This window comes from Prionailurus bengalensis, chromosome D3 (assembly GCF_016509475.1).
Source record: "Prionailurus bengalensis isolate Pbe53 chromosome D3, Fcat_Pben_1.1_paternal_pri, whole genome shotgun sequence".
Lineage (NCBI taxonomy): Eukaryota > Metazoa > Chordata > Mammalia > Carnivora > Felidae > Prionailurus > Prionailurus bengalensis.
In genome coordinates, this window is record NC_057356.1 from 18117216 (window position 1) to 18140791 (window position 23576).

Genomic DNA, 23576 nt, shown 5'->3' on the forward strand with positions numbered 1-23576 from the left:
TTTAAAAATGTAAAAACCAGGGGCACCTGGGTGGCTCAGTCAGTTGAGCAGTCAACTTCCGCTCGGGTCATGATCTCCCGGTTCGTGAGTTCGAGCCCCACGTCAGGCTCGCTGCTGTCTGCACAGAGCCCGCTTCAGATCCTCTGTCCCCTTCTCTCTGCCCCTTCCTCGCTTGCACTCAAAAAATAAATGAACACTTAAAAAATAAATAGAAAATAAATAAAAAGGTAAAAACCATTATTCGCTTGTGGGAGGTACAAAAGCATGTGGCAGCCTGGATTTGGTTTTTGGACCCTATTTTAAGGACTAGCCAAGGTGGCCATCCCAGGAAGCACTGGGCCGGTGGGGAGGGGGACAGGAGGCCTGAGAGATTTCCAAGGGTCTATGTGTCTGGGAGCCCAAAGATGAGTTCAGAATTATCAGCCTTTTACTAAGCTGTGCAATGTCCTTTCTTCCTTACTTGCTTGGTGAAAATAGTAAGTAAATAACTTTACTTCCATCAGGGCATCGGCTGTCAGCAGTTACCATCCGAATTTTACAGAAGAGAAAGGAAAGGTAGGGAGGCAAGGGCTGGTTGATGTCAGGGCCCAGTGGCCCCATACTGGGCTCTTCCCATGGCTTCCCTGTGGAGAGGCCCCTCAGCTTAAGGTCTTTACTGCCCGCAAGGCCCAGTGCTGAACCCCGAACACACACTCAAGGAAGGAGACGCAATTAATGTTGTTAATATTTTCGTCTTATGAGGGAACTAAGAGACACCTGCTAAGGCAACTTTCCCAGGATTACACAGGTCAGGAATGGTAGATTCTGCATTGAAAGTCTAGAAGGATGGCTCTAATCTACGATTAGATCTATTAGAAACCATTAGGGTTTCTCAGCTGAGGCACGGCTAACGCGTGGGGCCCTGTAATTCTTTGCGGTGAGGGGCTGTTCGGAGCATCCTAGAACATTCAGCAGCATCTAGATGGCCACCCCTCCTTCGTTGTGACCACAAAAAAAATGTCTGCAAACATGGCCATGTGTCTCCGGGGGACAAAACTGCCCCCAGCTGAGAACCCAGTGGTACACACATCGCCTCTCAAATATAAGTGCTTGTTTCTCAGACAATAGAGATACTCCCATTTGTCTTAAATATCTTCCTGCCTCAAACTTAGATTCAGAAGGTCAGAGTCCGATGGGAAGCCCACACTTGCCGTCTGTGTGACCTGAGGTCATCGGGCCTCTCGGAGCCTCAGTTTCCTCACTGTGAGCAGGAAATGGTGGCCTCCCCTGCACGGGGCTCTGGGGATTCAGTGAGAAGCCCCCTGTGTCTGATTCATAGTGACACTTGAGATGTTTATTCCTTCCCTGCGGGTGTTTTCTGCCTGGTCTTGTGCCTGAGCAGCTGACTGTGTTTGGTGTTTGGCGGATAGCTCTGTGGCCTAGTTGATTGCACCTGAAGCCATTTCCAAAGTCACCCTGGAATATTTCAGCCCTCACACTGGCCTTGGAACAAATGCCGGTTGACAGTCGGCCCTCCAGAGCCAATGTTGGTTGGCCTCCAACTTTGTCAAAAACGAATAAAAATAGCCACTGGCCTGGAGACTGGGTCTGAAACAAGGCCCCTCCGGCAGCATTGTGTGTTCACCCGCCTAGTTAGTTGTGATGGGCTGCGACCCACCTGATGGAGGGGCTCTGTGCCATGTTTGAAATCAAAATGGCGGCCGGGAATGGTTTTTCCAGGCCACAAAATGGTGTTCTTCTCCTGGATGACTTTTTGTTGTTGTTGTGCTTTAGGTCAGTTTGCTAGAGTTTTAGTGTTTGCGTGCATGGAAACGGGATGTCTGAGGCTATCTGAAGCCAAAAGATGAAGCCAGCCAGTCGGGGAAGGCTGTAGATAAGAGTGGGGGGTCGGGAGAGCAGATGGATGGGGAGCAGACCCCGGGCAGAGGAGTGGCTGAAGCGTTTCCTGGTGAGGTTGGGAGGTCAACAGCCCCTGATCCTCTTGGCTTCACTGCACTGAAATGATAATACAGAGTTTACTGTGTGTCAGATGCCATTTTTTACTTTCTATATATTAACCTTTAAACCTGGTGAAGTACGTGTTAATAACCTTATCTTACAGTTAAGGATACTGGGTGCCTCGCCCCATGGATGCCAGAATGGCTAGGGCTTTCAGCATCCCTATTAACAAAAGTCATAGCTTTTTTTTTTTTTTTTCTTATTGAAAATAATTTATCGGGGCGCCTGGGTGGCTCAGTCGGTTAAGCATTTGACTCTTGATTTCGGCTCACGTTGTGATCTCACGGTTTCATGAATTCGAGCCCGCGTCACCGCAGTGACAGCGCAAAGCCTGCTTGGAATTCTCCCTCTCTGTGTCCCTCTCCCGCTCACTCTCTTTCAGTCGCTCTCAAAATACATATGCTTAAAATTTTATCACTGCGGGAAACTTAACAAACATAAAGGAAGAGAAGAAAACACAAACCACCCATAATTGCTCACCATTTTGGCGTCTCTTTCCCTAGATCAGAGGCCTGCAGGTTAGGGCCCTCAGGCCACATCTGCTTGTTTTTGTAAATAAATAAAGTTATCCGAAACAAACTGAGCTCCTTGCTGATTGATAGGATGTAATTGGCAAGACAATATCTGCCCTTCCAAAGTACCCTTGTAAGTCCTGTTTTGTTTCAGTAGTTCAGCCCTAGGAGGTTCTAGAAGAAAAGCTGCTTGCAGTTTATTTATTTATTTAAAAAAATTTTTTTTTAACGTTTATTTATTTTTGAGACAGAGAGAGACAGAGCATGAATGGGGGAGGGTCAGAGAGAGGGAGACACAGAATCGGAAACAGGCTCCAGGCTCTGAGCAGTCAGCACAGAGTCTGACACGGGGCTCGAACTCACAGACCTCGAGATCACGACCTGAGCCGAAGTCGGACGCTTAACCGACTGAGCCACCCAGGCGCCCCATGATCAATCAGTTCTTCACCAAAAGTTTGGTCCCCTGAACCCACTCATCCCTGCCCTCGACCTGCCTGGTGACACAGCCACTGGACACACCTGTGGGTGGTTAACTTCTGGCTTAATTCCTGGCAGATGAATGTCCCATTGCTGCGTTACAAAAGTGGACTGAATATTCGCGCCTGATTCTCTTCCATGCCGGGAGAAGGTCCTGTCAACATCCCACTAAGTGACGGCAAAAGAGATTTTTTTTTTTAATTTAATTTAATTTAATTTTATTTTATTCTATTCTATTCTATTCTATTCTATTCTATTCTATAAGTTTATTTATTTTGAGACAGAGAGTGCAAACAGGGGAAGGGCAGAGAGAGGGAGCCGGAGAGAGAGAATCCCAAGCAGGCTCTTCACTGCCAGCACAGAGCCTGATGCGGGGCTCTATCTCGTGAACCATGAGATCCTGACCTACGCAGAAATCAAGAGTCGGATGCTTAACCGACTGAGCCACCCAGGCGTCCCTAGATTCTTTTTTTTTTTTTTTTTTAGAGAGATGGAAACCATCAAGGCTGGCAGGACAGGAGAGGAGATTAGCAATACTATTTTGGAGGCCCCAAAGCAGGTGAGCCAGCAGTAACTGGCTTAGCAGAACCAAGAGGGCTGAGTCCTAAAGCAGCCGTGAGGACGGCTGAGAACTTATTGGATCTGTACCCTGAAAGGCGCAGGGACTGGCGACATCACGTGCCTGTGCGCCTGGGGGTAAAGGTGGGGAGGTACCAACGTAAGAATTGGGTACAAAATGCCCAGATCTTGTCTGCTTTGCTTGGCAGGGGTTGTCCACTCCCACCCCCACAGAAAGCAGGCAATTCATTCCCTGGAGAGGGAAAAGTAGAGGGTCTTGGCGCTGGGGACCGATGGGCACGGTGGAGGGTGTGGGGCCTGTATCCAAACACGACGATCAGGGTCCGTATAGGTTATAGGTGTTGAAACCTTCCCTGCCCCCCATCCCAGACCTTCCTGCTATGTCCACCCCCCCACCCACCCTCTTCCCAGCTGTTGGCCAATTGAGAGTTGGACCCTTGAAAGAAGACGACTCTAAGTGTACTTGGGGTTCCCTGGTATACAGCAGCCCCCTCCCCCAAGGTCCCGAGCGTGGAGCTCAGGGTCCGCCGGCCTCACCTCAGTACCTTCTGTCAGCCCTTTGGTTCTCGCTCTTCGCCACAAGGAAGTGACTGAGGCTTAACAAACAGTTGGGGACAGTTTCTGATATGGAAGGCAGGCCCCGAACAGAGAGACGCAAGAGACTTGGAAGAAACAGAAATCGTGCCGGGAGAAGGGAACGTGAAAAAGCTCCCATTATTGCCCTCACTGAAGTCAGGGAGGATGTTGCACACATAGGCATAGGAGGCATGAAAAGGAAACTCTGCTGGTCATTAACAAGCTCTTGGTTGTAAAAACACAACAGCGGCGGCGGGGAGGGGGGGATGGGTGGTGGGTGGTGCTCCTGGGTGGCTCAGTCAGTTGAGCGTCTGACTTCCGCTCAGGTCATGATCTCACAGCTCGTGAGTTCGAGCCCCTCATCCGGCCCTGTGCTGCCAGCTCGGAGCCTGGAGCCTGCCTCGGATCCTGTGTCTCCCTCTCTCTCTGCCCCTGACCCACTCGCATTCTGTCTCTGTCTCTCTCAAAGACAAACAACCATTAAAACAAATTTAAAAACACAACAGCGGGTTAGGAGAGAAGGCTGAAGGAATCGCCCGGAAAGTGGAAGACACGAGATGGGAAGTAGGGGAGGGGTAAAATACAGAAACTTGCCGGCCAGTCTAAGAATTTCAGCAGCCGGATGATAAGGCTTCTGGAAAGAATAGAGAAAAAGGAGGCAGGGAAATCATTTGAAGGAAATATTTGAAGATAAATTCCAGGATGTGAGTTTTCACATTGAAGGAGCCTGATAGATGCACAGCCCCACTGACGGAAGCAGATGCACACCTGAGCACATCCCTGTGAAACTGTAGACTACAGGAGACAGAGACAAGGTCCTATAAGCAGAAGGAAGTTTCAGGCCACGCCAGCTGGTGACACATTTACCACCCCCAGCCCCCACTCCCGAACGCCTTTTTTGAGAAGGCTAGCGATCTCCCCCTGAAGCAAGAGAATAAACTGACATCCAGCAGAGAATCAGATGGAATCTCCAGGGCGGTAGTGATGAAGTAGCCTGGTGCAGTGAGGAGGAGGACAGGCACGCGAGGACGTCCTCGTCACATGTCCTGCCATGGTACCATCTTTTTAACCAGATGAACTACTGGACGCTATGTCCCAACAAAACGAGGGAGAAAGAGGGAGCCGTGTGATCCCCCAAATGAGGGATCAGACCCGAGGAGAGGCAAAAGGAATCCCGAGGAGGTCAGCAAAAGAAGGCCCAGGATGACAGTTGGGTAAGGGGGTCTGGAGAACCGGCAGTCAGGACGGGAGGAGAGAGCAGAGGCCTCCAGGAGGGATGTTACCAATGAAAAATAAAGGAGCTGCTCAATTCGCTGCAATTAGTGGGCTGCATTAGCAACAGGTGCAAGAGCTATGCGAGGGAGGGGTGCCTGGGTGGCTCAGTCGGTTGAGCCTCCGACTTCGGCTCCGGTCACGATCTCGCGGTCCGTGAGTTCGAGCCCTGCGTCGGGCTCTGGGCTGACAGCTCGGAGCCTGGAGCCTGCTTCCGATTCTGTGTCTCCCTCTCTCTCTGCCCTCCCCCGTTCATGCTCTGTCTCTCTCTATCAAAAAATGAATAAACGTTAGAAAAAATTTTAAAAAGAGCTATGTGAATGAAAACCCCACTGTCTCCAGGAAAGAGAGAGAGAGAGGAAAGAAAGAGGAAGGAAGGTAGGTAGGAAGGCACATCTGGTCTACCCCAGCCCTCATCTGTGAATAATAATCCTGGATTCATGAAACACCACGAACTGAATCTGCCAGGGTGCAGCATGCCTGTGTTGAGAGATTGGGGGACGGGAAGCAGATGGGACAGCTGAGTAAGAGCTCTCATTCTCGTCCCTTGAGATCCGAGGGCCATAGATGGTGTCTCAAAACTCAGATACGGAAGACACATAACTCTGGTTTTCTTGCCGTATTTTGGAGCTGTACTCCAGATCAGCACTGCCTGATAGAAACATAATGTAAGCTACACATGTAATTTAATTTCTTTCTTTCTTTTTTTTTTTTTTAATGTTTATTTATTTTTGAGAGAGAGACAAAGCACGAACGGGAGAGGGGCATGGAGAGAGGGAGACGGAATCCTAAGCAGGCTCCAGGCTCCGAGCTGTCAGCACCGAGCCCGACGCGGGGCTTGAACCCATGAAGCATGAGATCATGACCTGAGCCGAAGTCGGACACTCAACCGACTGAGCCACCCAGGCACCCCATGTAATTTAATTTCTAATAGTCACTTTAAAAAGTAAAAAGAGGGGCGCCTGGGTGGCGCAGTCGTTAAGCGTCTGACTTCAGCCAGGTCACGATCTCGCGGTCCCTGAGTTCGAGCCCCGCGTCGGGCTCTGGGCTGATGGCTCAGAGCCTGGAGCCTGTTTCCGATTCTGTGTCTCCCTCTCTCTCTGCCCCTCCCCCATTCATGCTCTGTCTCTCTCTGTCCCAAAAATAAATAAACGTTGAAAAAAAAAATTAAAAAAAAAAAAAAAAGTAAAAAGAGGGGCACCTGGGTGGCTCAGTCAGTTAAGTGTCCGACTTCGTCTCAGGTCTGCTATCACTGTTCCTGAGTTCGAGCCCCACGTCGGGCTCTGTGCTGACAGCTCGGAGCCTGGAGCCTGCTTCAGATTCTGTGTCTCCCTGTCTCTCTGCCCCTCCCCCACTCGCATTCTGTGTCTCTCTCAAAAATAAACATAAAAAAAGTAAAAAGATATGTATTTGAGTATATTTCTTAATATTATCTAAAATAGATAATATTTTTTGATAGATAATATAGATAATATTTTTTTGTGGATTTTTGTTTTATAGATCATGTAAGTATAAAATCATATGTATACACAGTATGTGCCATATCAGCCTTTAAAACTACATATCTAAAATCTCAAAGGCTCAGAAACTATTTTTCAGAATTTCTTTTTTTATAATCAATATGTTTACTGTATTTTATTATTTTTTTGCTATAGTTATACTAAGTTTTTATTTGTTTTAATTTAAGTCCAAGTCAGTTATTGCATAGTATAATAATACTTTCAGGAATAGAATTTAGTGATTCATCACTTACATGTAACACTCAGTGGTCATTCCAACAAGTGCCCTTCTTAATCCCTATCACTCCTTTAGTCCACTGCCCCCCCTCCTCCCCCCCGGCAACCTTTGGTTTGTTCTCTGTATTTAAGAGTCTCTTATGTTTTGTCCCCCTTCTCTGTGTTTATATTATTTTTGCTTCCCTTCCCCTATGTTCATCTGTTTTGTATCTTAAATTCCACGTATGAGTGAAATCATATGATACTTGTCTTTCTGTGACTAGCTTATTTTGCTTAGCATAATACACCCTAGTTTCATCCACGTTGTTACAAATTCTTTTTTTAATTTATTTTTTAATGTTTTACTTATTTAAAAAAAATTTTTTTTTTTCAACGTTTAATTATTTGTGGGACAGAGAGAGACAGAGCATGAACGGGGGAGGGGCAGAGAGAGAGGGAGACACAGAATCGGAAACAGGCTCCAGGCTCTGAGCCATCAGCCTAGAGCCCGACGCGGGGCTCGAACCCACAGACCGCGAGATCGTGACCTGGCTGAAGTCGGACGCTTAACCGACTGCGCCACCCAGGCGCCCCAATGTTTTACTTATTTTTAAGAGAGAGAGTGAGCGAGCATGAGCGGGGTAGGGGCAGACAAAGGGAGACGCAGAACCTGAAACAGGCTCCAGGCTCTGAGCTGTCAGCACTGAGCCTGACGCGGGGCTCGAACCCACGGACCACAAGATCATGACCTGAGCCGAAGTCAGAGCTTAACTGACTGAGCCACCCAGGCGTCCCTACAAATTCTTTTTGATGGCCGAGTAATATTCCATTGTATATTCCACATCTTCTTTACCCATTCATCTGTCGATGGACATTTGGGCTCTTTCCATAGTTTGGCCATTGTCAATAGTGCTGCTATAAATAGGATTTCAACGTACAGTCAATATAAAAAACGTTGATAAGAGGGATGCCTGGGTGGCTCACTTGGTTAAGTGTTTGACTCTTGATTTTGGCTCAGATCATGATCTCACGGTTCGTGAGTTCAAGTCCTGCATCAGGCTCTGCACTGACAGCATGGACCCCACTTGGGATTCTCTGTCTCCCTCTCTCTCTGCCCCTCCCGCCTCTCTAAATAAATAAATGAACTAAAAAAAAAAAGATGTCACACAAGGTGGTACTCATGCATTGTTCAGGACTATGGAGAGATGGAAATGCCAGAGAAGTGCTTTCCTCTGGTGTGGGGTTCTGGAGGGGGAGGGCAAGGAACCACCACCTGGAAGTTACACACTTTTTTTTGTTGTTTTCAGCCCCCCAATTTTTGATATGTGTCTGCAGAAAAGGGCAAGAAAGATCTAAAGTGTTAGACTGTGTGGGCTTGCTCCCTGTTCACAAACCCCTCCCCATAAGCTTTTCAGTATTATTTGAGTTTCTAAGTTGGGAGCGTATGAAGTAAAAATTAACTGGAGATTAAAGATTTGAAATGTACAGCTTGGGGCACGCCAGGGATCCCTCCTGCTCATTCTTGTACTGGGTTCTTGAGTCTCCTTGTGAAATGCTTCAAGGTCCCTGGTGGAGACTACAAAGCAAGAGGGGGTCTGATGGGCTCCCACTTCTCTGTTGATGTTGACTTCATGGGTGCTGGCCTCCCGACTCCCTTCCCCCGCATCCCAGGCTCCATGGCTCATCGGGGTCTGTCCTGTTCCCTCTGCAGACCCAGCATGTCCGGACTCCACCTGGTGAAGAAGGGCCGAGAACTAAAGAAGGTGGACCTGCACCGAGACTTTACCGTGGCCTCCCCGGCTGAGTTTGTCACGCGCTTCGGGGGGGATCGGGTCATTGAGAAGGTACAGATGGGGTCCTGGCAGTCGGGGTGGGGTGGGGCCCCTCCTCCCAGCTGGAGGGGAGAGAACCTACTTCAGGCTCACATAACTCTGTAGAGAAAGGGCCAGGCCACCCTTCCGTGAGCACTCGCTGAGTGCCACGTGCTGGAATTCATCAGCTTTCTACCCTCTCAACAGCCGGAAGCAACAGGTGCATCACCCCCATTTCACACAAACGGAGACTGAGGTCTGAAAAGACCCCACGGTGCTTTCATGCAAGGGGCTGCTTTCTCGGTTACTGGGGGGCAGGCCTAAAAGCCCCGCCCTGCCCTTCTGAGGTGTAGAGCTCCTTCCGGGAGAGGAGGCCCACGTACTGAATAACGATAATGAAGGGAAACCGCTACCTGTGGCCATTTAGAACGGCTTTTCGCATCATTTCCCGTTCCATCGGGTTAAGGCTCTGGGCCACAGACTGGTAATTCCCGTCGTATTCATGGAGAACAAAGATGCAGAGACTTGACATTGGTTGTCCAAAGTCCCGTGGCCAGAGAGGGCCGGAGTCGGGATTTGAACCCAGGTCAGTTTGACCAGAAGGCCTTGTTCTTTTCCACTATTACTCCAGGGTGGTGGTGGGTAATTATAACAAGAGCAGCTACTGGCTTTTGAGGGCCTGCTCTGCCGGGCACCCTGGGAACTGCTTTACCTTATCTTACCTCATTTAACTATATACCCCCGCCCCCCGCCGAGTCCTGTCGGGTGATATTATTTTGCAGAAGGGGAAACAGGCCCAGGGAAGGGAGGTGGCTTGCCTGGGTCTTACAGCTGGTCAGTGGCAGAGCTGGGATTTGGACTCTGGTCGTCAGAGTCCAGACCCCACGTCCTCTCTCCAGCGTCCTAAGTGCAGTATTGAGCGTTAGAGACTCATATGGGCTCCTGAGCCTGGCAGCCAATAGACTCTTCTGCCCTGGAGCCTCAGAGTTCGAAACTCGGGCGGGGATCCAGAAGCTACGCTTTTGTCACACTTTCCAAGGGGACTGTGTTGCAGCCGGCCCAACTGATGGTGGCTGGCACGCAGCCCTGGGGAGCTGAGAGGCTGGGTGGCCGCTGAAGGCCTCAGCCGGGAGCTGCCTCACTTTATGACTTTGGACTTGACCGTGGCTTGCCCTTTCCCCTAGACTCCTTGTGGGAAAGCTGCACCTGTGGAGACTAGAACAGCCAGCCAGCCCACAGTGGCCTTCTCCCCTGGTGGAGCTCCCAGAATGTGCTGGGACAAATGGGGCCCAGGGAAACGGGCTGTCCTAGGCTCACCCAGAGCCCTTCCTTCTTGACCAAGCCTCCCTTTGATGATAAGACTGAGAGAACCGAAGGCCTGCCATTCTGTCATTGCTCTCCAGGGGGCAGTTTCGAAAGGAGGGAGCACTGAACCAGAGCCCAGAGCGCTGGGCTCCGTCTGCTGTGGCCACTCATAAGGATATGACACCTGGACTCAGTTTCCCTTTCTGTAAAATGGCAGCCATTGCATTCCCCATCTCTAATGAGACTTGTCCTCCCGAGCCTTAAAATTATGTTCTTGCTACGTCAGTCAGAGGTTCGAGGCCATGTGCCTATTTCTTTTTAACAGGAAAACTAGACCTTGGTTTTATTTCTTATAGACCAAGCCAGGAGGCTGGCCAGTCTGAGATCCTTATGTGGGGTTCTGCCTAATGCCACACAGGAAGTTCAGGCACATTAGGAATGGAAACTGGGACCTTTTCTGTTGCTTTCAGTTGCTGAGGATGGCCGGCGTTACTGCCTTTCCTCCTTACCAAGTCTGGGGCCTTTAACCTCCAGGACGCAGAGGCAGCCAAGGGGGCCAGTTCAGAGCACAGGTCACAGTGTGCAGGGCTCACGAGTCCCATGCCTGCTACGTACTGGCTGTATGACTTTGGGCAAGTGCCTCGACTCCTTTTTTAATATCTTTAATCCCAAATAAAGATAAGAATACAGCCACTGTCAAGGGCTGTTGTGAGGATGAAATGAAATAATGCTGGGGAAATATATGGTACTGTAGCTTGGTACATATAAGCATTCAGAAATGTTAAGTGATCGTGATGGTGCCAGTAGAAGATCAAAAATCATTCATTCATCCCAGCCTGTCCATCCTGCCCATCTTGTCCATCCATCCATCCATCCACTCATCCATCCATCCACTTACCCATCCATCCATCCATCCATCCATCCATCCATCCATCCATTACCCACTCACCCACCCATCCACCCATCCATCCACTCATCCATCCATCCATCCATCCACTTACCCATCTACCCATCCACCCATCTATCCATCCACTCATCCATCCATCCACTCATCCATCCATCCACTCATCCATCCATCTATCCACTCACCCATCCATCCATCCATCCATCCACTTACCCATCTACCCATCCACCCATCTATCCATCCACTCATCCATCCATCCACTCATTCATCCATCCATCCACTCACCCGTCCATCCACTCATCTATCCATCCATCCATCCATTCATCCATCCATCCATCCATCCACTCATCCATCCATCCATCCATCCATCCACTCATCCACCCATCTATCCATCCACTCATCCATCCATCCACTCATCCATCCATCCATCCATCCACCCACCCACCCACCCACCCATCCACTCATCCATCCATCCATCCATCCATCCATCCATCCATTCATCCACTCACCCATCCACCCATCCATCCATCCACTCATCCATCCATCCATCCACTCACCCATCCACTCATCCATCCATCCACTCATCCATCCATCCATCCACTCACCCATCCACTCATCCATCCATCCATCCATCCATCCATCCATCCATCCATCCACTCTTTCATCCATTCACCCATCCATCCATTTGCTCATCCATCCATCTATCCATCCATCCATCCATCCATCCATCCATCCATCCATCCACCTGTCCATCCATCCATCCACTCACCCATCCAGCCATCCATCCATCCATCTGTCCATCCATCCAGTCCTCTACCTGACCAATCATCCATCCATCCCCCCATCATCTATTCATGCAGCCAGCAGATTTTGAGCACCTCTCTGCCAGGCTGTGTGCTCTAGAGATTCAAAGAGCTACCTCAGGAGGCTCTGCAGCTGTGAGATGGACACCGGGGTAGCATGCAGCTCCCAGCACAGGTAGGTGTGCAGCTCTGGCCCCTTCCCCATTTTCCCGGTCCAGGTGCTCATCGCCAACAACGGCATCGCCGCCGTGAAGTGCATGCGCTCCATCCGCAGGTGGGCCTATGAGATGTTCCGCAACGAGCGGGCCATCCGGTTTGTTGTCATGGTGACCCCAGAGGACCTGAAGGCCAATGCAGGTACCCGGGCCTTGACTCCTTCCCCCCCGCCACCCCCTGTCCTTACCTGCCCTCTCCTCCTCCATTTTACCTAGGCCACGTCCATCCTGGACCCCAGAGTCCCAGGGTACCTCTCCTGAGCTTGCATTATTTGCCTGTTCTTCATTTAATTAAAAATGCAGGGGCGCCTGGCTGGCTCAGTCAGTTAGGCGTCCGACTCTTGACTTTGGCTCAGGTCGCGATCTCACGGTTTGTGAGATCGAGCCCCGCACCTGGCTCTGTGCTGACGGTGTGGAGCCTGCTTGGGATTCTCTCACTCCTTCTCTTTCTGCCCTGCTCACTCACTCTCGCGTTCTTTCTCTCTCAAATAAATAAACTTGAAAAAATGCAAACGGTCAATACTCAAAGTAGAAATCCTATCTTGGAGAAGTGCCCAGTGTTCCATCAGAGTGGTCTTTCTCACCCAGTGGGGTGGGGCGGTGGGGGGGGGGTGGTTCTTTCTTGCAGATGTATATATTGTGTTTCAACCATTCAGTTTTCTGTTCACTGTTTATGTCTGTTAGCATAGCTCATCCTGTAAATAACTGTCGGACAAGTTTGCTTTTTTCCCTGAACCATCACATCCCTCTACAGACTTTTTTCCACACAGTAGCCAGAGTGACCTCTTAGAAACCCAGCCTCAGGGCCTGTCAGCTCCTCCTCGAAGCTTCTGAGGCTGCGGGCCTGTCCCCTGCCCTCCCCCCGAACCTGGAGCAGAGGCCCTGGGCCCTGACCCCGCACTGATGCAGCCTTCTCTCTCTCTCTCTCTCTTTTTTAATGTTTATTTATTTATTTTGAGAGAGATGAGAGAATGAATAGGGGAGGAGCAGAGAAAGAGGGAGAGAGAGAATCTCAAGCAGGCTCCACGTTGTCAGCACGGAGCCTGATGTGGGAGTCGAAGTCATGAACCATGAGACCATGACCTGAGCCGAGATCAAGAGTCAGACGCTTTACCGACTGAGCCACCCAGGTGCCTCAGGATGCAGCCTCCTTTTAACTCAGAGGACAGATTTGATTGTCAGCCCTATTTTATAGACAAGGCAGCGAGGCACGGGGACATAAGTCGTTCGTCCAGGGTTGTAGAGCCAGTATGTGGCATGGCAGGATTGGAACCCCAGGCTGTCTGAATCCACAGCCTTATTCTGTGGGGGCTCCCATCACACTCAGACTAAAATTCCACGTCCTCACTCAGGCCAGTTAAGGTGCCTCACTACGTGACTCTGCTGGCCTCCTGACCCCGTCTAGTGCCTCTCACCTTCCATCCCTGGGTCCCAGCCACAGTGGCCTCATCGGTTGCTGGGCTGGCTGAGCTCTTTCCTGTGCAAGAACTCTTGGAACATGCTGGATCTTTTGCCTCCACCCCTCCCTGCCCTAGCCTTTGAGTCGTGTTCTCCCGTGTGACTTTTACAGAGAGCCCTGGCGTTGACCCCGTTCTGGTGCTATTGTGTTTGTTTTCTTGTTTATCTTCTCAGATAGTGGAGTAAAACCCAGGGACGGGAGGGAGCTTGTCTGACTCCTTACTTTGTAATCTGTGGTCCCTCCCCCGTGGCCAATGCTTGTGTGCTCCATCAACATGGGAGGCAGGCAGGCTGGAAGGAATCCACCACTCTTGGGTTTCTTTGCGAGCCTGCACATGAAGTTCCACACTGTTCCTTCTCAGGATCCACAAGAATCCCATGGGACAGGGGTACCAACCCTGGCCTTTGGCTTAAGTCTGGCTTTTCCAAAACACTGCCCGGTGAACATCCTCTTACATCATCCTTTGCCTTCGTTCATGAGTAGGGTTTTTTAGGACATATTCCTAGAAGTGGAGTTTCTGGCATAAAGGGCATGACTGTTTTGAAATCAAAACATCGCATTGTATTCAGCCTTAAAAAGGAAGGAAATCCAGTCACGTGGTACAGCGTCGGTGAACCGGAAGACATGATGCTAAGTGCAAGGAACCAGTCACAGAAAGACAAATAGGATCCCACATATATGAGGTCCCTAGAGTTGTCAGATTCGTAGAGACCGAGGGTAGATGGTGGTGGCCAGGGGCTGCGGGAGGGAACAAGGGGAGTAGTTGTTTCATGGGCAGGGTTTCAGATTTGCAAGATAGAAAAAGTTCTGGAGATCTGTTTCATAACAATGTGAATGTGCTAAATCCTCGAACTGGACGCTGGAAAAATGAATTCGATGACCCATTTTATGTTTTTTGTTTTTTACCGTGGTTAAAAAAACATCGTATTGTTGGGGCGTCTGGGTGGCTCAGTCAGTTAAACATCCAACTCTTGGTTTCGGCTCAGGTTATGATCTCATGGTTTGCGAGTTCAAGCCCCACCCCACGCTGGGCTCTGTGCTAACAGAGCCTGCTTGGGATCCTCCCTCCCTCCCTCTCTGCCCGCCCCTCCCCTACTTGTGCTCACTCTATCTCTCTCTCAAAAAATAAATAAACAAAAATGTAAAAAAGACACATTGTATTGCTTAATGGCAAAACAGTATTAAGGTAAACTTTAAATAGGCATTAATAGGGGCTCCTGGGTGGCTCAGTTCGTTGAGCATCAGACTCTTGATCTCTGCTCAGGTCATGATGTCAGGGTTCGTGAGATGGGGCCCTGAGTCGGGCTCTGTGCTGACGACGTCGAGCCTACTTGGGACTCTCTCTCTCTCTCTCTCTCTCTCTCTCTCTCTCACACACACACACACACACACACACACACAATAAATAAATAAACATTGAAAAAGGGAATTAATAGAACACGCCACCTCTTATCCCAACCGTCCCCAAGAAGCTTGCGTCCTTCTTTCTTTAGTCCCTTCCAGACCTTGTCCTGATGCACATATATTTTCACATAGTGAAAGTCACGTCCGGTTTTCTTCAAGTGCCCACACGCGTTTGTCCCTTGCTGCCACAGAGTCTTGGTCATCCTCTCGGTGGCTGTCTGTAGTCCTGCAGTGACCTTCAGCGTCTCAGTTTTTCTTTCCTTTTCTCATTTAATTGCAGAGTATATCAAGATGGCAGATCAGTACGTCCCTGTCCCAGGAGGGCCCAACAACAACAACTATGCCAACGTGGAGCTGGTTGTGGACATTGCCAAGAGGATCCCCGTGCAGGTAAGTCAGATGGGGTGCCCAGTCTGTCTACAGGGGGATGACGCTCTGAACTTCGGAGCAAAAACTCACTCCTGCAGAAGGGAGGGAGGAGCCAGATCGTCCGGGACCCTGAAATCCGGGGCTGATGTGACCCTGGGGAAGAGCTTTCTGTGCGTGACAGGAGGGGGATTCTCGAAGATCTTCCTTCACACCTCTCTGTATTTACAGGCGGTGTGGGCCGGCTGGGGCCATGCTTCCGAAAACCCCAAACTCCCGGAGCTCCTGTGCAAGCATGAGATTGCTTTCTTAGGTAGAGTACGTCTCCGTCAGATACGCGGGAATCGGGGCGTTCGCGGGATGGTCTGCTGGGTCAGGTTCTCTTTCCAGTGTAGCCCTGCAAGGTGGGGGTCACTTTACATTCCCACCTCACCCTTTCATTGTCACGAGGAAGCAGGGCCGGCCGGTGGAGGGGAGGTTGGGCAGCCCAGGGACATAGGAGGCATTACCATGGGTACCGCCGCGGAATGATACTGGAACAAGCGGAACCCTCTGCTCATGCTCCTGCTGGTACCGAGATCCCAGCCATGTTCAGATTTCTGACTGGGTTCGGAGGTCACATTTCTGATAAGCCCACACCTTCCTTGGGCTGTTCTCAGGGCTTTGTAATGTCCTAGCATCTTAGGACCAGAGTCCCTCATCGCTATAGCTTTTTAGGTAAAGCAATACTCTGTAGGGCATCTGTTTGTTATAGGATATGTATTTGTAAACTCTGTGGGTGCAGTTATGCTGTTGGCCATCTTTGCATGATTTGGGGGAATCATTGACCATGCACACTAAATCCCCGTGCTGCTTCTTATCTCTGGGCCTGCAACACACACTGTATGAAGCAACTCAGGGCAAATCAGCACCTGACATTCCACGGGTCTGCTTAGTGACCCAGGCCTGTTTATGTTTTCGCTGTCTATTGTCTTTGGTTGGCCATCACGTGGGACCCTCATTATCCCTTAGCTCCTCTGGAGGTTGATGAGCCAGCCCGGCAAACTATAGCCCATAGGCCAAGTCCAGATCACTGTCTGCTTTTGTAAATAAAGATTTATTGAAACACGGCCCTCTCATTCATTTAGTTATTGCCTATGGCTGCTTTTGCCCAACATTGGCAAAGTTGAATATTCGTGACAGAGACAGGCCCGCAAAGCTCCAAATGTTTTCCATCTGGATCATTATAGAAGTTTGCTAACCTAGGGTCTAGTTTTCTGAGGTGCTAGCTTGGCCCTTTGGTCTAACTCTTTGGCTTCTTCCTGACAAGTGAATTTTGCGCATGCCACATACCTCAGGTTGTAACTCAGATCAGGTTTACATTCCACAGGTACTAAAAATGGCATACTTCATCCCCATCTGATGAAGTAGCAGACCGATAGATTTTTTTCCTTCCCCAACTTGTCGTTACATTCCTTGAGAGCTAGGACCTGAGTACTTGTCTTTGTGCATTTGGTTGGCACGGGGCTGCAAGGGGCCATTGACTAACTCGATTCTGCCTCGCCCTTTGTCCCTGATCCCTCAGGCCCTCCCAGTGAGGCCATGTGGGCCTTGGGAGATAAGATCGCCTCCACCATTGTGGCCCAGACGCTGCAGGTCCCAACACTGCCTTGGAGCGGAAGTGGTAAGTGACCTGAGCCTCACTCTGCGGGGAGCTCTGCCACCCTATCTGCCCAGAAGGGGTGATAGAAATATGCTTTTTTCTTTTTATCCTTATCATTTAAAAAATTTAAAATGATGAAACCAATGGCACAGTTTCATTGCAGACAGCTTAGAAAATCTAGAATTACAAAAAAGAAATAGAAATCATCCATAATCCTATGCCCCGATGTCAAACATCTGTTACAGCCAAAGAGCCTACCTTTCCGGCCTTTTTTTCCTAGGCATATCCTTTAAAAAGCCAGAGATCTTGTATTGACTACTCTGTGACTTATTTTTTTTCTCACTAATCCTTCTTTGTCAGTAAGTACACTTTACAACATTTAAAATATCTGCATTGGATTTTATCGTAGAGAGGTACTTACCATAATTAACAGTTCTCTACAGTTATATATTTAGGTTGTTTCCAGCTTATTTTGTTCCAATTTTTTGTTTTAAGAGCTAAAAGTAATGGAATCTTGATAGTTTTATAGCTAAATCTCGATGTAGTTTTTAATCATTTCCTTGGGATGAATTCCTAAGGAATCCTAGGATAGAATTTCTAGGATAAATTAAAAATGAACAGGAAAAAAAAATCTAGGATAAATTAAAAATGAACAGGAAAAAAAAATCTCAGGAGTTTCCTATTCAATCTGATTTTTTTCCTCAAAGACAGCGAATTTGGGATGGAAAGGGTTTTAGAAAACAGCGATTCACATATAAATGTCATCCGTGGGTAGAATTGGAATTTTTTTTCAGTTCAGGTTAATATGATTGTTCTTGGTAGACTCAGTCTGAATGAATTTCTTAAGTTTGATTTCCCTTTCGAGGTCAAGTCAGTCCTTAGGAAAATTAAAAGCCACTGTGCGAAGCTGAAGGACTGTGTGTATGTTGTTGGTCCGGAGGCCAGGTCTTGAGAGGCTTTGGTGAGGAAAGGCCCCGTGGTTTCCGTATTATGTATCTCCCGCATCCTCAGGAGGATTCAGCTTTTTTTTTCTTTTTCTTTTCTTTTTCTTTTCTTTTTTTTTTTTGTGACTCTCCAGGTCTGATGATAGAGTGGGCAGAAGATAATCTGCAGGAGGGGAAAAGGATCAGTGTCCCAGAAGACATTTACGACCAGGGTTGTGTGAAAGATGTGGATGAGGGCCTAGAGGTAAACATGGGGCTGGGAGGTCAAGGTGCTGGAGGCTTCTCATCATCCTGGAAACAGTCTACCTTCTAAAGAGGTCTGTTTGTCCTTCGCCCCCAGGTGGCAGAGAAAATTGGTTTTCCCTTGATGATCAAAGCTTCTGAAGGCGGTGGAGGGAAAGGAATCCGGAAAGCAGAGAGTGCTGAGGACTTCCCAATCCTTTTCAGACAAGTGAGCTGTTCTTGCTGAGTGTTTGGGAATTGTGTGCATTTCGTTGTTGGCCGCCAGATTCTTTTCATTTGCGTTACCGTGTCAGAAATCAAGAGGACATGTGCAGGAGCTGGAATATTGCTCTGCTGTCTTCCGAAGCAAATGTGTACGTTTTTACGACGTCGCGGAAGTCCGTGGCTCGTGTTGATCCCCACACCATTAACTTAGATGTTCGATTCTGTGAATCCTAGTGACTTTAAATGATTTCAGAGAAGCAGGGCCAGAGTATCTATCGGCTTGTGACTATAGTTGTCCCTCGAAAGATGGGACATTGTGTATGTTTTGGTAGTCTTGGTGTTTTTAATGTTTCTAGGTGATTGACTTTGGTTGTAGGAATGAACTGCGTATCTGCTTATTTGTAGCTGGGTTTTCACTTTGCCAACATTATGCCCTATTGCAGCTGCCCGTTGGCATTGTCTTAAAAAAGGTAGGCTGATGATCTTCCCATTCTTTTTAAAGACGTTTTTCGAAGATTTCTTTTTTTTTTTTAATTTTTTTTTTTTAATGTTTATTTATTTTTGAGACAGAGACAGAGCATGAACGGGGAGGGTCAGAGAGAGAGGGAGACACAGAATCGGAAACAGGCTCCAGGCTCCGAGCCATCAGCCCAGAGCCTGACGCGGGGCTCGAACTCACGGACCGCGAGATCGTGACCTGGCTGAAGTCGGCGCCTAACCGACTGCGCCACCCAGGCGCCCCTCGAAGATTTCTTTTTAAAAAATGTTTATTTATTTACTGTGTGTGTGAGAGAGGGAGGGGCGGAGAGAGTGGGAGAGAGAGGATCCGAAAGCAGGCTCCACGCTGTCAGCGCAGAGCCCGATGTGGGGCTCAGTCCCACAAACTGTGAGATCGTGACCTGAACCGAGAGCAAGAGTTGGACACCGAACCGAATGAGCCACCCAGGCCCCTCAACCTTTCCATTCTTAACACGACTATTTTAGTATTTCTAGGGTTTCTTCCAGAACTTGTTCCCATGCGTGTTTGAAAGAGTTGCATTCATTCTGCCCGGTGTTTTGTTCTACGTTAAAAAAAAATTCCAAGTTGTAGATCACGGACATTTTTCCCATGTTGTTCCAGTCTTGACGGTTATTTTGATGACGTGCCAAGAAGGACTTAGTCAGATAGAGGGCGCGTGCGTTTACCAAAACGGGTCAATAAATTGCTTTCTAAAAAGGTTTACCAGGTAAACAGCTGTGGGCAGTGTGTGAATGTTCTATAACATAGTGGTTTCGCTCTCACGTGATTCCATTGGGCTGAACAGGTTTTTGGGGTATTTTGGGGGGAAGAAGTTCTATTTACAGGAAAGTTGTGTAGGTGTTAGAATTCCCATCTACCCTTCACCTGGTTTCCCGCCTTTATCTTCCGTCAGCCGTGCCACGTTTGCTATAACTAAGAGATCAACAGTGATACGTTTCTATTAGGTGAACTCCAGACTTGATTCAGAGCTCACCAATATTCCCCACTAATCTCTTCTTTCTGTTTCAGGATCCAGTCCTGGATCCTCTATTACATTTACGAGTCATATAGGTTCTAAAGCTTTTTCCCCCCTTTCTTTAAAATAGACGCGGGGCACCTGGGTGGCTCAATCGGTTGGGTGTCCGACTTCAGCTCAGGTCATGATCTCAGGGTTTGTGAGTTCGAGCCCCACTTGGGCTCACCGCTGTCGATGTAGGGCCTGCTTCGGATCCTCTGTCCTCCGCTCTCTGTCCACCACCACCCCCCCCCCACGCTCTCTCTCAAAAATGAATGAAAACATTAAGAAAAAAGTCTTTTAAAATAGGCATTGCTTCTTAGAGTGGTTTTTCATTCACAGCAAAACTGAGTGGGAAGTGTAGAGCTCCTGCATACGCGCTGTCCCCACACATGCCCAGCCTCCCCCAAGCGTTTTTCTTTTGATTACGTGAGTGCAATATGAAACTGTTCTTATACAAACATCCGAACACTTTTGGGGTATATTAAACATAAAAAAGGAAAATTCTCTTTTTTTTATTTTTTTTTAATGTTTATTTATTTTTGAGACACAGAGAGACAGAGTATGAACGTGGGGGGGGGGTGCAGAGAGAGAGGGAGACACAGAATCGGAAGCAGGCTCCAGGCTCTGAGCCATCAGCCCAGAGCCCGACGCGGGGCTCGAACTCACGGACTGCAAGATCGTGACCTGAGCTGAAGTCAGACGCTTAACCGACTGAGCCACCCAGGCGCCCCGTGGAAAATTCTCTTTTTATCACCACCTCTGAACTCCTCCCCCTTCTCAGATGTAACTAGTTAGCAGTTGGGTTGGTTCCAGCACTTCGACAGTATACACTTTTGAAAAAACATTTTTAAAAGATGTTTTAATTTTTAAAAGTAATCTCTACACCCAATGTGGGGCTCGAACTTACAAACCTGAGACCAAGAGTCATGTGCTCTATCGACTGAGCCAGCCAGGTGCCTCTGTATCTACTTTTATATAGGTAGTCATACAGTTCTGTTTTATTATTTTTTGTATTATAAGTGGGGTCATCCCCTATATAGCTGCAGCTTGCTTTTTAAAAAAATTTCTTAGGGGTGCCTGGGCAGCTCAGTCAGTTAAACATCTGACTCTTGGTTTCAGCTCAGGTCACGATCTCCCGGGTTCATGAGATCAAGCCTCGTGTCGAGCTCTGCCCTGGCAGCACAGAGCCTTGCATGGGATCTCTCTCTCTCTCTCTCTACCCCTCCCCTGCTTGCTCTCTATCTTGCTCTCAAAAGAAATAAAAAATAAAATAAAATAAAACTTAAAAACTTTTCCTAGGCGTCGTTAAATGGGACCACTGGTTTTTATATCGTCATTAAGAATTTCTGGACGATTGGCTTTAAGCCATCAAAAGAATGAAGTGAGAGAGTACTATTTAAGAAGGAGGAAAAGAAAGTTGCAGGGTAGCATGTTTCGGTCCTATTTTTATCCCAAGAACATTCCGTGTGCTGTGTGTGTTCCTGAGCGTGCCCCCGGCCCTCACCAGCACATTGACTTAACCAGTTAACTGTTAACCACAGTCACTCTTAGCACATTAAACTCTAACGCGCACCCAGATCTTAACAGCACATTATCTTCAGGAGATGGGGTTGTGGGGAAATTGCCTTTGTTCCATTATAGACTTTTGACAATATCGGACTTAAAACATCAAGGAGAAGGGCATGTCTGTGAGAGAGGTAAAACAAAGCTAAGAGATCAGCAAAATCGTGGACGTATCTTCAGAGAACTTCGCGCTCCAGCCCTGGTCCCCCGGGGAAGAGTGAGCCACTCTGCTGTCCCCCCAGGTGCAGAGTGAGATCCCGGGCTCCCCGATCTTTCTCATGAAGCTGGCCCAGCACGCCCGGCACCTGGAGGTCCAGATCCTCGCCGACCAGTACGGGAACGCTGTGTCTCTGTTCGGGCGTGACTGCTCCATCCAGCGGCGGCATCAGAAGATCATCGAGGAGGCACCGGCTACCATCGCCACACCGGCTGTGTTCGAGTTCATGGAGCAGGTGAGCTCTGCAGAGCTGGGGTGGGGGGGGGGGTGGTGGCGCGGGGCGGACAGCCGCGGGGAGAGCCGTCTCCACCCAGCCAGCAAAAGCGCCCTACAGTTCGCGTTGCCAGAGCGGGGTGGGTGCCCGTGAAGACACGGTCGGCGGGGTGAAAGCCATCGTAGGGAGTGTGATCCCTGAGGTCCCAAAGGAGCTCCCGCACAGCAGGTCCTCAGCATTTGGTGCGGGGAACTTATAAGCCACCATTGAGACGGTTCAGGAAAACCACTGGAAACCCTTCGGTGTCCGTTTCTGTGCAGTGTGCCGTCCGCCTGGCCAAGACCGTGGGCTACGTGAGCGCGGGGACGGTGGAATACCTCTACAGCCAGGATGGCAGCTTCCACTTTCTGGAGCTGAATCCCCGCCTGCAGGTGGAGCACCCGTGCACGGAAATGATCGCCGACGTCAACCTGCCGGCCGCCCAGCTACAGGCGAGGAAATGGGCTCCAGGCCCTGGGGTTTCTTCCGCCTGGGGTGGGGGCCCTGTCCGGCTCATATCAGCCCTTCCCGACTCTGTCCTGACTGGCCGTCCCTGGGGAGTGACTGGTTTGTTGCGGGAGTAGCACTGAGAACCACACAGGCTGAGAAGCTTCTGAGAAGTGGCTCGTCCCCTTTGTCTGGCTATAGACCTCTTTGAGAAACGGGCAGAAGCCTGTTGAACTTCTCCCTGGGAAAAAACTATTTTATACAGTTCCAGGGCATTTGCAGACCCCCTGTACCCGTTCATAGTCCCTCCCAGAGAAGTGTGTCTCAACCTTTTTTTTTTTTTTAACTTTTTAAAAAAATTTATTTGTTTTTGAGAGAGAGAGCACGAAAGGGCCAGAGAGAGAAGGAGAGGGAGAGAGAGAGAATCCCAAGCAGGCTCTGCACCGTGAGCGTGGGGCCCATCGTGGGGCTCGAACTCACGAACCGTGAGATCATGATCTGAGCCAAAATCGGACGCTTAACTGACTGAGCCGCCCAGGTGCCCCTCAGCCTTTTTTTTTTCATTACAGCTCCCTTCAGGAGCCTTTGTAGATACTTTTCCCCCTAATTCCTCCCCTTATGAAATTTTAACATCACAGATATACCTGTTTTTACTGTAGATACATCCACATCTTACGCATACAAAGAGTAAGATTATTTCATCCCCAGGAGCAAATATTTGCCCCCTTGGGGGGCAGTATCACCCCCGTCGAGAACTTGTGACCCACAGTTAGGAACTCCTGCACCAGTGGGAACTCAAATTTGTAAAATATGTGTGTCTTTCCTTGCTTCCTCCCTCCACCAGCATTTTTATTGTTTTTCTATTTTGTGGGGTTTTGTTTTTTGTGTTTTGGTTTTTTTAGTTTGGAAAATTTCAGGAATGTTGCAAGGATAGTGCAATTAACACCCACGCCCTACCCCTCAGTCCACCATTGTTAGTCTCTGCCAGGTTTGTGTTGTATTTGTGTGTCTGTTTAATTTTTTTTCAGCTTAACTTTTTTTTAATGGTTTATTTACCTTTGGGCGGGGGGGAGGGAGGGAGGGAGACACAGAATCCGAAGCAGCCTCCAGGCTCCGAGCTATCAGCGCAGAGCCGGACGCGGGGCTCGAA

General features: G+C 49.0%; 1 protein-coding gene across 5 annotated transcripts in view; it reads left to right on the forward strand.

Annotated features, from left to right (window-relative positions):
* Positions 1–23576, forward strand: part of ACACB (acetyl-CoA carboxylase beta) — a 110551-nt gene that overhangs the window by 19518 nt on the left and 67457 nt on the right. For all 5 annotated transcript variants that reach the window (XM_043557841.1, XM_043557840.1, XM_043557837.1 and 2 more), the window contains 9 exons: positions 8841–8973; positions 12171–12309; positions 15311–15420; positions 15628–15709; positions 16961–17059; positions 18117–18226; positions 18323–18433; positions 21752–21961; positions 22261–22431. In XM_043557841.1, coding sequence (XP_043413776.1) covers positions 8841–8973; positions 12171–12309; positions 15311–15420; positions 15628–15709; positions 16961–17059; positions 18117–18226; positions 18323–18433; positions 21752–21961; positions 22261–22431 — 1165 coding nt within the window. The remainder of the gene's footprint in view (positions 1–8840; positions 8974–12170; positions 12310–15310; positions 15421–15627; positions 15710–16960; positions 17060–18116; positions 18227–18322; positions 18434–21751; positions 21962–22260; positions 22432–23576) is intronic.